Source organism: Lutzomyia longipalpis, chromosome 4 (assembly GCF_024334085.1).
Source record: "Lutzomyia longipalpis isolate SR_M1_2022 chromosome 4, ASM2433408v1".
Lineage (NCBI taxonomy): Eukaryota > Metazoa > Arthropoda > Insecta > Diptera > Psychodidae > Lutzomyia > Lutzomyia longipalpis.
In genome coordinates, this window is record NC_074710.1 from 8,004,130 (window position 1) to 8,017,274 (window position 13,145).

The 13,145-nt window shown below is 37.5% G+C and overlaps 3 protein-coding genes across 4 annotated transcripts in view; 2 read left to right on the plus strand and 1 right to left on the minus strand.

Moving 5' to 3' along the window:
* Positions 1-3,671, plus strand: LOC129796148 (uncharacterized). Of its 2 annotated transcripts, none has more exons than XM_055837915.1 (5): positions 1-176; positions 511-1,076; positions 2,209-2,602; positions 3,118-3,298; positions 3,359-3,671. In XM_055837915.1, the coding sequence occupies exons 2-5, from the start codon at positions 514-516 to the stop codon at positions 3,589-3,591; spliced, it is 1,371 nt and encodes a 456-aa protein (XP_055693890.1). In that variant the 5' UTR covers positions 1-176; positions 511-513; the 3' UTR covers positions 3,592-3,671. The 2 variants fall into 2 exon arrangements, with proteins under 2 accessions (XP_055693890.1, XP_055693889.1); XM_055837914.1 differs by having other exon boundaries at positions 22-420.
* On the minus strand, positions 3,644-4,494 carry LOC129796271 (protein aveugle). Its single transcript, XM_055838065.1, has 3 exons — positions 4,128-4,494; positions 3,965-4,069; positions 3,644-3,907 (listed from the first exon to the last, which is right to left on the minus strand). Exons 1-3 carry the CDS (start codon positions 4,170-4,172, stop codon positions 3,743-3,745), a joined length of 315 nt encoding a protein of 104 aa, XP_055694040.1. The 5' UTR covers positions 4,173-4,494; the 3' UTR covers positions 3,644-3,742.
* LOC129796034 (protein transport protein Sec31A) overlaps positions 4,495-13,145 on the plus strand; it is a 16,099-nt gene continuing 7,448 nt past the window's right edge. Inside the window, exons 1-4 of the mRNA XM_055837692.1 lie at positions 4,495-4,608; positions 5,149-5,376; positions 9,562-10,531; positions 10,605-10,955. Of these exons, the coding sequence (XP_055693667.1) occupies positions 5,174-5,376; positions 9,562-10,531; positions 10,605-10,955 (1,524 nt within the window). The 5' untranslated portion in view covers positions 4,495-4,608; positions 5,149-5,173. The remainder of the gene's footprint in view (positions 4,609-5,148; positions 5,377-9,561; positions 10,532-10,604; positions 10,956-13,145) is intronic.

A 13,145-nucleotide genomic window follows, 5' to 3' on the forward strand; every position in this document is an offset into this window, starting at 1 on the left:
GTAGCTTGTCTCACTTTTGTGTCTACCAAGCCTGCGGAGTGCTCCTAAACATTAAGAAATCCCGTGAATATCTTCTTGCTACGAAGCTACCAAAGAATTTGTAAAGAAAAGCCCAAAAAGTGTGCGACAAAGTTCAATTTGAAGGAGAAACTTCGAGGATAGAGCAAAGTGAAAAGGTAAGAGGTAACTTTTTGAGACAATTTCCCATTTTTTTTTGAGAGTGCAGGCCCATTGCGACGAATATTGATTTCCTGTGACGTCATAAGCCTTGCACAAGAGTGCCATGCGCAACGCATAGAAGCTGATGGTGAAGGGAGAGAGCAACCCTTAAGCGGGAGCGCTTAGTCGAGAGTCATCCCGCGGCCGGTGCTCACGCTTTGCCCAGCGCTGTGACTTGCGCACTATTGGGGTGATTTAGAAGTGGGTAAAAATAATAAGGGGGTGACTGTGTGCAGCTCTCAATTTGTAATAATTTTCTCACTCTAAACTCTCTCTCTGGTGCACCAGCAGAGGATGCCAAATTTCCGTCCGAAGCGCAAAAGTGAGATGTGGATGTCACACAATCGTGTCCTCATTGGGGGCAATAAGAAAACCCACGCCCGCAATCCGAATTTTGAGACGGAAGAAACAAAGCTCCTCATCTCCCTGTGGGGTGACCCAAAAGTCCAAAAGACCCTCATTACGACGCACAAGAAGCACCCAGTGATTGCCAAATTGGCAGAGAGTATGCGCTCCTACGGGTACTATCGTTCACCAGCTGAAATAAATACGCGCCTCAAGAATCTCAAATGCTTCTACAATCGCATAAAGAAGGACATGGAAATGGGGGTGATTAATCAGCCCACGTGGAAGCACTACGATGCCATGGAGGAGATTCTCAATCGTCCCATCTTCGGATCACGCCTCACAATGCAACAGCAGCAGATGCAGCATAAAATACTCCACGATGAAGCTACGAAAAATCTACGCGGGGATGAGAATCATGGCACTGATAATATAGATGGGGGCGAATTGATTGTGCCCAAGGAGGAACCTCTGGACATTGATGATTCCGATGAGGTCAATGAGATGGATCTGTGAGTTTAATTTTCTTCTTTTTCTTTACTAATTTTACACTCTTCTAAAATGCAAAGTCGTCAGATTGGGCTTAAACTTAGGATGAGCACAATTTTTTTTAAATCAAAAGTATGTGAAAATTCATTGAATGTGCCGAATGTGCCTTATAAATACTTAACCCTTTACGGACTTTTAGAATTTTTTAATGAACTGAATTTTGTAGAGAAAATTTTAGTTAAAAAACCAGCAAAGGAGCCTAGTTTCATGAATTAAAAAAAATCTGGTTCTTTTATGTATTAAAATTTTATTAGATCTTAAAAAATATAAAATTTTACCATAAATTTTAAAAGAATTTATTTTCTTTCGTTTTTTTCAAAGAATTTCTTTTGTTATTGGTTTTTTGATTATATTTTTTAATTTCCATAAAACAATTTGCTTTTTCTCATTTTTTGAGGAAAAAAAACAATTCTAAAAATAAAATGGCGACTTTTTTAGCTGTGATTCTTTCTTCAATTTCATTCAAATTTTTTTTAACCCCTAAAAAACGTGAAACATTTTATTTTTTCAATTATTTATGAATGTAATTGTTTTTCCATGTTACAAATGCATCAAATTCACGCATAAGGGGTCAAAGAAGACGTTCTGAGTGAGAAAAGTCCTCTAAAAATATTCATAGAATAAAAATCGCGATAAAAGAGCGCATGTTTCAATGTTTTTATGTTTCACGTTGGACGTTAAAGGGTTAATTCAATGTTTATAATTATTTTTTCAAATTGATTAGTGTGAAAATTTTAAAACTTTAATCAAAATCAATCAAGTCGTTTGTTCTGGAATCCTTTTTACTTTTGCTTCAATGTTTTTCAAAAAATTTTAAGTCTTTTTAAGAAAAAAAAAACAGAAAAATTTAAAAGAAAATTATTCTTTCCAAAGAATTTACAAAATAATACTACCCCGCTTGCCCGTTTTTGCCTTTGGGATCCTCTTAATTTAAAAGTTTTTAATATTTTAAAATTTCCTTTTTTACTTTCCCAATAAATACGAGAAAATATAGAAATGGTAGCCATATTGAAAAAAAACTTCCGCCATATTGAAAAATTGTTTTCTTAAATTTAAATTAATCAAGAAATGTTCCTAATGAAAATTCTAATTCAGAGACAACGATAGTTCCGACAGCTTTCCAAGTCAATTGGCGCAGTATCTACGTGTGGCTCCCAAAGGCTCCAATGCGCACAACACTCACACATCTGATAGTCAGGATTCCGGATCAGGTGAACCCCTAATTGCCCCGGAAGATATTAAGAAGTCCCCACCATCGTCTCCACCGCCGAAGCAGGTGACAACAAGTTCTGGCCCAAAGATTCTCCCAAAATCCACAAGTACGCCCACAAGTAAGATCTCCCTGGTGCCCACGAATATCCTGCTGAAGCCTCAAGCGCAGAAGATGGCACTCAATACGGGACCGACGTTCTTCATGAAGAACTCAACCACTGGAGCTGTTCAGGCCATCAGTTCTGTTGCCAATTCACAGACTGGGATGCCAATGAAGGTACTGTTGCTAACAGCAGTGGACTGTAGTTTCCTAAATCAATTTATTTCCGGGATAAATGTCAATCTAGTGCCCGTCTCTGGGCCTCTCTATTGGCTTGTCCAATATTTATCTGGATTTCTAACCTAACATTTTTACCATTACATTCAATAGGAGTGAATGGAACAGAAAATCAAAATTGTACTGAATTTATTTGAATATGTTAGGTTAGAAATCCGAGTAAATATTGGACAACCCAATATATTCCCTTTGCCCTTGAATTTTCCTCTTTTGAATCAATCCTCCTGAGCGATCTTTAGCTACCGCTGTTTGCGGGAATTGTCGTCTTCCGCACAAACTGAGACGATTAATTTTTCTTCAATAAATTCCCAATTTACTTTCGCCTCAAAGCTCTCAATACTTTTTCTCACGTCTTCCTTCAATAATAAACTTCTTGAATTTCCCACTAGGATCGCTCAGGTCATTTTTTTGCTATTTTATTTTAAATTAAAATTATAAACGTTCATTTCTAACAGGTACTCTTGGTGAATACTCTACCGAAATCAACAGCACCTGCTCCCACAATCATCTCAAAAGCCAGTCAAGTCATGACGCATGCCACGCCAGTGACTACATCTGCGGACATTAGGGGGCAAACTTCACCCAACTTCCGGCGTAATTCCACTTGGAAGGTACCACCGAAGCCTTCAACAATCGGTAAGAAAAATCTCTCTTTATTCTTCCTACAAAACAATCCTAAATGATCTTTTCTTCCAGGTTTCCGGACACTTCTGACACAGGTGATCCAACAACAGAATTTGAGCCTCCAAGTGGCACGAGAGAGGCTTGCAGTGGAACGAGAACGATTGGCATTTGAAAAGGCAACAGGGGAGAAACTCCTGGAAGTTCTTCCCCTTCTTCAATCCATATCTGACCATGTGACAGGACGCAGGACATCGCAGAGACTCAAAAAGCCCGCCAATTCTATTTCACACGATAGTGATGATTGAATTATTAATTCTCTCCTCAATTCTAAGACAGATCACTGCTGTTTCCATAAAATACATTAAATAAATAGAATTTTAATGAGCATTGTTTGGGATTTAAGGGGAGAATCTGGGAGTTCCGGCAACAGCTTCCTTATTCTACATTTTCAGGAATTTATTCAGCCATTCGCTCCAAATCACGAATCTCCATAATATCTGCTTTGAGCTTCTGCTTGAGAATCTCACGCCAGATTGCTTCTCTATCTCTATTATTCTCAATGCCCATCCGCAGCAGGGAATGATCACTCATCCGCAGCAGCGTCAGCCCCGTGATTTCGTGCTGGGAATTGAACCCAGTCAAAAAATATTTTCTTTCCGGACAATGAATTTGACTTACCTTTGCGAAGAGATCTGCATAAAGCGGATTATTCCCACAGCGTCTGTACCATTTTTGCACATCTGCATTTGTCCAGGAGTGCACTGGAGTTGGACGTTTTCGTGACTGCAAGGAAATTGAGCATTTTAACATCCTGTCATCTATAAATTGGATAAAAACTCACCGTTGCCTTTGATTTTGTTGTATTTGCAACTGGTTCTGTAACCATCTTCCCCGGAAAATCGTAGAAATCCTTGAAAATTTAATTAGGGCAGTTTTTCAGGAGGGATGTTTTTGTTGTTTTCCCAGGGAAGGATCAAAAATTTTAGGTTATGTTTCACTGCTAAAACTTTCTGAGTTGATTATCTGTTTAATTCAATTTTGTAGGTTCCTGAACGCTTTCTGGGATTGCTTTTTCACACCAAAACATTTTCCTGAATTTTCCAGCACTGTTTTGGGGGTTTTGGGGGATTTTTCAACAAAGGGAAAATTGTTTTGGGATATTTTTCCGTGAGAATTTTTTAAAACACGAAAGAGGAATTTATGCAAAACATGCTGAGTGAATCGACGAAAAAAGTGACGTTGTGACGTTGACGTGGCCAGGAAAAGTAACTCTTGGTTTTTTCCTCATTTTTCTCCATTAATTTCCAATTATTTTGTTCTTGGTGAGTACCAAAGGGTTCCCCAACTTCCTGGCTAGATGATCCATTAAAAATTTCCCCAGAAATCTTTGAATTTTCACGTGAAAATCATCTTTGATTTAAGGCTCGAAAGTTTTGCTGGAAAACTCGGGAATTTTTCTTGATTTCTCTGCTATTTATTGTTTTTCCTTAATTAGAATTAATTTAATAAATTCTCTTTTCTACATTTTTAGTCATTTTACTTTCTTTGAGACTTTCCATGGTGTTTAAGGGAAAAGAATTCATGGATTTCATTGAACTTCCGGCCGGTTTTCCTCCAGGCTAGATATTAAGGAAAATCTCCTGGAAAGCTTTTCCTGGGAAACTTTTAATAATTCTTGAGGATGAATTTTCTTCTTAAACATCCTTCAGTCTGAATAGTTTAGAAAGAAAATAATTTAATCCTTCCGCAAAGGAGAAATCGAGAATGAAACAAATTGATAATTTTCCTATTGGAATTTCCCGAGTTTTCCATTTAAGGGAGAATTTTAGAGGTTGAAAAGTAATAAAAGATGATTCTTTCAGGAATTCGTGATCTTCAGGAAGCAAGATGAAGGTCAAGGAACTCCAGAAAACCGTCAACGTGGCATGGTCACCGTTGCAGCAGAATCCCATCTATCTGGCTGCCGGAACAGCTGCCCAGCAGTTGGACACATCCTTCGGGAATACCTCAACACTCGAAATTTTCTCGGTTAACCTCTCAGATCCGGGATATGATATGGAGCTCAAGGGAAGTCAAACGAGCCCCTACAAGTGAGGAATTTTTGTTTTTCTTTTTCTATTCAAAATCTGGGTGGTATTCTAGGATAGAGACACCTTTCAAGATCAAGATAAAAATCAAAATAAAGACCAAGACTGTCGGTATTCTACTTTACGACGAATTATCCAGGAAAGTAAAATCAAAATTTGCGTTATCCTACTTGTCAGTTTCTTGGTTTCAGCTTCGCGCCAAGAAAACTTTAGCGATATCTCTTTCTAACGCATTAATTTTTTTATTACGCTTTCTCGTTTGCTCTCGGATGACAATTCAACGAAATTTAAACACTTCATGGGAATTTCTTCCTTATTGCCATTATATCTAGGAGCCTTGATTGTATAATATCGGCTATTATTCCCAGGCATTATTGCTCCGGGAATGGAATGAATATTGTCGGAGAGGTGCTTTCTGCCTCCAGATTATGATAATTTGGTGGTAACTGATGGGTATGTTACTGCAAAACTTTGAATTTTTCTTAGGAATCGTGGTCACTTCTTCTTGCTATTGATGAAGTGACCTCCGGATTAAGGATCTCATCCCCGGATTGTCACATCCTGGACAATCCTGGGATGCTGGTGCAAAAATGTTTGTTTTTCGCCGGAATTGTGGTCACTCCAACATTACTAATGGGAAGTGACCATAAATCCGGCGAAAAACCCACAATTTTGCACCAGCATCCCCTAATTGTCCAGGGCTTGATAATCCTGGGATGACATTCTCAATCTGGAGGTCACTCCATCATTACCAATCAGGAGTGACCACAATTCCGGCGAAAAACAAACATTTTTGCACCAACATTTCAGGATTGTCCAGGATGTGACAATCCTGGGATGAGATCCCCAATCTGGAGGTCACTTTATCATTACAAAGAAGAAGTGACCACAATTCCAGTGAAAAACAAAAATTTTTTCACCAGCATCCCCTATTTGTCCAGGATTTGATAAGCCTGGTACAACCCGGAGGTCACTCTATCATTAGCAAGATGGAGCGAACACAAATCCGGCAAAAACCCGTCATTTTGCATCTGCATCCCATATTTGTTCAAGAGTTTTCATATCTCCCATTCTGAATTTACTTTGCCTTTACCTCATTTAAAAACCAATTTTTCAAAGGACCCCAAAACCGTCTTTGAATTTAACATAAATCCAAGACATTTTACGTTATAATAAGACCGTAAATCTCTATCGTAGAATACAGAATCTTGGAATATTTTTATCCAAGTCTCTTTTGACAACTCATTTTGTAAATCTTTATTTTGATTTTGATTCGTATCTCAGAATACTAAAAGTCTTGGAAGTTGTATGAAGAAACAAGATTTTTAGGTTATGGTTCGACCGTAAATCTCTATCTTAGAATATCAAATCTTGAAATATTTTGAATTTCCAAGATTATCCTGAAAGTTTCTTGGAATTTTAAAGTACCGTAAAATGGGGTGTATAGGATCACTGGGGTGAATAGAATCAGCAATCTGGGAAAATCTTTAATTGTAAATTTTAACCAAAATATGTTTTTAAATTTTGAAATCATACCACCGAAAGAAACATTAGACTATATAGAGTTAGTTAGTGAATATTAGAATTTTTTTCAAAAAAATTTTTCTTACATTTATTAAATTATAAAAAATGCTGTATTTTACCCTAAATTGGTTGATCCATAAAACTTTACTTGTTCTGAAAAGTACGAAAGTTCTAAAAATATAATTCTACTGCTATTCAACGCTCTTTTTATTCAGGAAAAGAGATTAGTAAAGATATTTTATATAAAAAATTATTTTTTTCTATTTTTAGTGCTTTTTTGATTCCATGTCACTTAATTTAAAAATTTGGGGTGAATAGGATCACTAATTTGCATACTTCAAGGGGCTTCTAAAATGATTATTTGACTAATGTGCTAAAAATGAGATAAGATATGAGATGTACAAGCAAGAAGAATGTTGAATCTGAAGATGTAGCCCTTAACCCTTAATCCTTTAACCCTTTTAGGACCGATTGAACGTTTTCGCAAATATCTCGATTTTGAAAATTTCTTTTTTTAGCTAGTTAATCTTTATTTATTTAGCTAGAAATAATGCAGAACTATGTCCTATTGGTCACTGAATATTTTGAGATCACAAAAGAACATCCCCAAGGACTCACAGGATCAAGAAGGACGAAAAACTGAAAATTCCAAAGTTGAGATTTTTGGTCAAAAATGTCTTATTTGAGTTCAAACTTCCAAAATTTATTTACACGCCATTCCAGAATCTTTGTGGTCCTTAAGGGGTTAAGGACTAATGGAACATTTTCGGATCATAGCTTATTTTTGAAAATGGTGGTGTGCAATCAAAAGAACATGAATTTTGGGGATATCTTATGGTTCTTAAGGGATAAACTCATGCCATTTTCGAAAAAAGCTATGATTAAAAATGTCGCCCTTCGATCCTTAACTGCCTAGGGAACGTAAGGACTCCAGAATGGCGTGAAAATAAATTTTGGAGATTCTTTTGAGTTCTAGTATGACATTTTTTACCAAAAATCCCGATTTTGGAATTTTCGGGTTTTCGTCCTTTTTAATGTTCTTAGTCCTCAAGGATGTCCTTTTGTGATTTAAAAATGTTCAGTTGCCTGGCTAAACTGGTTAAAAATTAAATTGACATTAACTAAAAATGATTTTTCTTACAATAATTAGTGATTTTCCACGTAAAAATCGCAAATAAAATAGGTGATCCCATTCACCCCAAGGTGGGGTGAATAGAATCAGGACTATTTTTTTTTAATTAACGAAAAGGAGCACCGTGCGGTGAAAAAGTGAAATAGTATCCTTAAAGTAGAAGGAAAGACCCATATTTTCGCTCTTATTTCATAGGTCTAGCTCAAATAGTTTTTTAGTTACAGCCTCTCAAAGTTGAAAAGTGATTCTATTCACCCCATTTTACGGTAGAATACCAAATCTTGTTTTTTTTTCTTTATTTTTATCTTTATATTTATCTCAAAATACCGCCACTGACAGAAAAATCTTTTAGCTGTGTTTCTTTCAGACACAGCTTTTGTGTACCGAGCAAAATCGAAAGTCGTCAGATCGGGCTCAAACTTGGGATGAGCACGAATTAGGGTCCCCACATTTCAAAAAACGTATGCGCCAAAAAATTTTTTCCGGCCGGCCGGCCGTCCGTCCGGAACCTTTTGCTAAATTACAAGAGAACGGTAATAGATAGAGACTTGCGGTAAACGGCAAAGTTTAAAAGTCGACTGGAAGACGTCAGATTATGACGTCAAATTTTACCCCCCACCCCCGCGTCCGCCATTTTGAATAACCTCAAAATTTTGTTTTCGCTATATCTCAGCCCCTGTAATAGCTAAAAATCTGAAATTTTGATATGTTGTAGGGGCCATCAATATCTTTCCAACGATACTTCATTTTCGAAAATCGGTCAAGCCGTTTAGTCAATATGGCCGCTACAATTTTTCATCGAAAATCGACCATAACTCGAAAACGGCTTGACCGATTTTGATCAACCCGGGCTCAAATGAAAGATCTCAACAAACCCTACAACTCTCTAGAACATCCGAAGTTTCAAAAGTGATCGCTAGAGGGCCAAAAATCAAAAACAAAATTTTCGATGAGTTTTCGATGAATATCTCGAAAACGCCATTATCGATTTGCTTCATTTTTTGATATGTTATAGCTGACCATATTATCTAGCCCCATGCCAAAAATGAAGAAAATCTATGTCACCGTTCTCGAGATATAGCCTTCCAAAGTTGGCATGTCATATCTTGAGTTCTACAAGTCCGATTTTGATCAACTCAAGTGCAAATGAAAGGTTTCGTGAAGCCCTACAAATGTCTAGAACATTGCAAGTTCGAGAAATGACCGCGAGAGGCGCTAAAGTCAAAATAAAAATTTTCGAAAATTTCGAACTCGAATATTTCGAAAATGCCATTATCGATTTACTTCATATTTTAATATATTATAGTTGAGGTTAAGACCTTTCCAACGATAGCTCAAACTCGAAAATCTATGGAGCCGTTCCCGAGATATGGCGTTTTAAAGATTTCTTGGGGGATGACTTTTTAATTTTTCCCGACTTTGGGCGTATTTAAATTATTTTGCGTTCTAGTTTGCTCTCACAAAATTGGTACACTGAAAGAAACACAGCTCTCGTAAGCTTGGTCAGCTTACCCGTACATTTTTTTTTGTAGATTTCACAAAATAGTCTGGTCCCCTCTTGGTTTTGGTGGAGCCCACTCGAATGGCGTCATTGTTGGTGGCTGCGAAGGGGGGCACCTGCAGGTGTACAGTGCAGGGAAGCTTCTATCGGGCGAGGAAGCTCTCGTGTCGCAGCAGGATAAGCATTCAGGTGCAATCAGGACGCTTGATTTCAATCCCTTCCAAACGAATCTCCTCGCATCGGCGGCAAGTAAATCAGAGATTCTCATTTGGGATCTCAACAACACCGCCACACCCATGACACCCGGTACGAAGACACAGCCCTTTGAGGATGTCCAGAGTGTCGCGTGGAATCGTCAGGTGCAACACATTATGGCGTCTGTCTTCTCGTCGCGATGCATTGTGTGGGATTTGCGGAAAAACGAACCAATTATCAAGCTTTCGGATTCCCAATCACGCGTGCGCTGGCGTCAGATGCAGTGGCATCCGGAGATTGCAACACAGCTCTGGCTGGCTTCGGAGGAGGATCAAGCACCCGTTGTTCAGCTGTGGGATCTCCGCTATGCCACGGCGCCGACGAAATCCCTTCAAATTCACCAACGGGGCGTTCTTGGGCTCACCTGGTGCCCCAAAGATTCGGATTTGATGGTTTCCTGCGGGAAGGATAATAAAATTCTCTGCTGGAATCCCAATTCCACGCGAGCCGAAGGGGAAATCCTCTCAGAGATTGCTTCAACACTCCAGTGGTACAGTGATGTGCAGTGGTGCCCCCGGAATCCCGCCATTGTGGCAGCAGCGAGTCTCGATGGGAATGTCACGGTGTACTCCCTCTTTGGCGGAAGTCAGCAACAGGTGCATACAACGAGCAAAATTGCTGATTCCTTCCCGGGCATGGAAACAATGTCAATCATGCCTGCTCCTCAGCCGGCCACTGTTACCACCTACAGTGACCTCAAGAAGCCCCCAAAGTGGCTAAAACGTCCCGCAGGGGCATCTTTTGCGGTAAATTCCTCCCACAACGTCCTCAAATACCTTCTTTTACTCATTAATCCCCCCTTTTTTTTTCTCCGTTCAGTTTGGAGGGAAACTCGTGACGTTCCAGAGCACAAATCCCCGCCAAGTGACAATTAAGCAACTCATCACAGAACCCGAAATTGTGCAGCGTTCCAATCATCTGGAAACGGTGCTATCGCAGGGAAATTTCCCCGAATACTGCCGGCAGAAGGCAGATCAGACGCAGGATCAATTCACGCGGTATTTGTGGTACTTTGTGAAGGCGAATTTCGATGCTAATCCCCATGGGGAGATGCTGAATCTCCTGGGTTACCATCAAGAAGACATTGCGGCGAAATTCTCAAAGATTGTCCAGTTAAAACAGCAAGATTCCGTTGATCAGCTAACAGATCAAATGGCTGAACTAAGCAGGGTGAGTTTTAACCCCTCTTTATTTAATTTATTTCATTAGTTTTGAGGGGTTTTGCATCCCCACCGAGGATATTTTAATGGATGGAAAATTAAATCTCCACAAAGTTGTTTTAAAATCATTTCTATGCTATGAGAAAAAAACTTCATGCTTCAAAGCGAACGATAAGGAATGATAAAGTGAGGCTGTCGCAATGCCCGGAATAGTTTAGTTATTGCGGTACGCGTAAAATAAGCGTCGAATAAGAATCTATGTTTCATCCCAGTAAACGAAACGTCTGTTCAAATAATGCCCAATCAAATAACATTCAATTTGATTGATTGAATATTGGTAAAAGAATTAGTAAATCTGTTGAATTTTCTTTGGGGAATCAATCAATTTGATCATATTTTGAGAATAAATTGATTGATTTAGGACCATTCGCAAAGGAGTAAGAAAAACGCAACTTTTCTGCAATTAGCGACGTTTCGAATAATTTATATTCATCTTCAGGCTCTATGAATATACAAATTTTACACAGGTGGATTAACACACAGTCTGTTCAATAAATTCCCTACAAAACAATGCTATGGGCTGTTCAAATTAACCTTGCATTGAGGCTCTATCTGGCAAAAGAGCGGCAGCCAATAACAACGTCTTGTCTGAATTCATCAGCCAAAGCAAATTTAATTCATTTAATTCAATCATTGGCAATCACTGATCAATCTTGACTCAATTGAGTCAACAAGTGCTCAATCATGAGTGATGAAATTAGATTAATTAATACCTACCTGAGAAATAAATTGAGTCAGATTCACTGTGGCTTAATCAATTGATAGTGATTTGACTAATCTCAGACCAAATATAATTGATCAATAATTGACCACCTAAGAAGGACTTAAATTGTTTCAATATTGAATAAATTTTGTTTACTGAGCGGCTGATTTTGGATCATTAATCAATTATTAAGTAGTTTTTGCCTGTCTATCAATCAAATTGATCAGCAATTGAGTAGTTATTGTCTAGCAATCAGTTCGATCAATAATTGAGTAATTATTGTCTAGCAATCAGTTCGATAAATAATTGAGTAATTATTGTTTATCAATCACTTCGATCAACAATTGAGTAATTATTGTCTAGCAATCAGTTCGATAAATAATTGAGTAATTATTGACTATCAATCAGATTGACCAGCTATTGATTAGTTATTGACTATCAATCAGATTGATCAGTAATTGAGTAGTTATTGACTATCAATCACTTCGATCAACAATTGAGTAGTTATTGACTATCAATCACTTCGATCAACAATTGAGTAATTATTGTTTATCAATCACTTCGATCAACAATTGAGTAATTATTGTCTAGCAATCAGTTCGATAAATAATTGAGTAATTATTGACTATCAATCAGATTGACCAGCTATTGATTAGTTATTGACTATCAATCAGATTGATCAGTAATTGAGTAGTTATTGACTATCAATCACTTCGATCAACAATTGAGTAGTTATTGACTATCAATCACTTCGATCAACAATTGAGTAATTATTGTTTATCAATCACTTCGATCAACAATTGAGTAATTATTGTCTAGCAATCAGTTCGATAAATAATTGAGTAATTATTGACTATCAATCAGATTGACCAGCTATTGATTAGTTATTGACTATCAATCAGATTGATCAGTAATTGAGTAGTTATTGACTATCAATCACTTCGATCAACAATTGAGTAGTTATTGACTATCAATCACTTCGATCAACAATTGAGTAGTTATTGACTATCAATCAATTCGATCAATAATTGAGCAGTTATAGTCTGTCAATCAGATTGACAAGCAATTGATTAGTTATTGACTATCAATCAGATTGATCAGTAATTGAGTAGTTATTGACTATCAATCACTTCGATCAACAATTGAGTAGTTATTGACTATCAATCACTTCGATCAACAATTGAGTAATTATTGTTTATCAATCACTTCGATCAACAATTGAGTAGTTATTGACTATCAATCAATTCGATCAATAATTGAGCAGTTATAGTCTGTCAATCAGATTGACAAGCAATTGAGTAGTTATTGTCTAGCAATCAGTTCGATAAATAATTGAGTAATTTTTGTCTATCAATCAGATTGACCAGCTATTGATTAGTTATTGTCTATCAATCAGATTGACCAGCAATAGAATAATTATTGTCTAGCAGTCAGTTC

Bases quoted from the DNA above. Each gene is read 5' to 3' on its own strand.
- LOC129796148 (XM_055837915.1), top strand. From the start codon at position 514: ATGCCAAATTTCCGTCCGAAGCGCAAAAGTGAGATGTGGATGTCACAC. The intron at 1,077-2,208 runs GTGAGTTTAATT...ATTCTAATTCAG, and splicing joins GAGGTCAATGAGATGGATCT to AGACAACGATAGTTCCGACA. The intron at 3,299-3,358 runs GTAAGAAAAATC...CTTTTCTTCCAG, and splicing joins ACCGAAGCCTTCAACAATCG to GTTTCCGGACACTTCTGACA.
- LOC129796271 (XM_055838065.1), bottom strand. From the start codon at position 4,172: ATGGTTACAGAACCAGTTGCAAATACAACAAAATCAAAGGCAACG. The intron at 4,070-4,127 runs GTGAGTTTTTAT...ATTTCCTTGCAG, and splicing joins CAACAAAATCAAAGGCAACG to TCACGAAAACGTCCAACTCC. The intron at 3,908-3,964 runs GTAAGTCAAATT...TTCAATTCCCAG, and splicing joins ATGCAGATCTCTTCGCAAAG to CACGAAATCACGGGGCTGAC.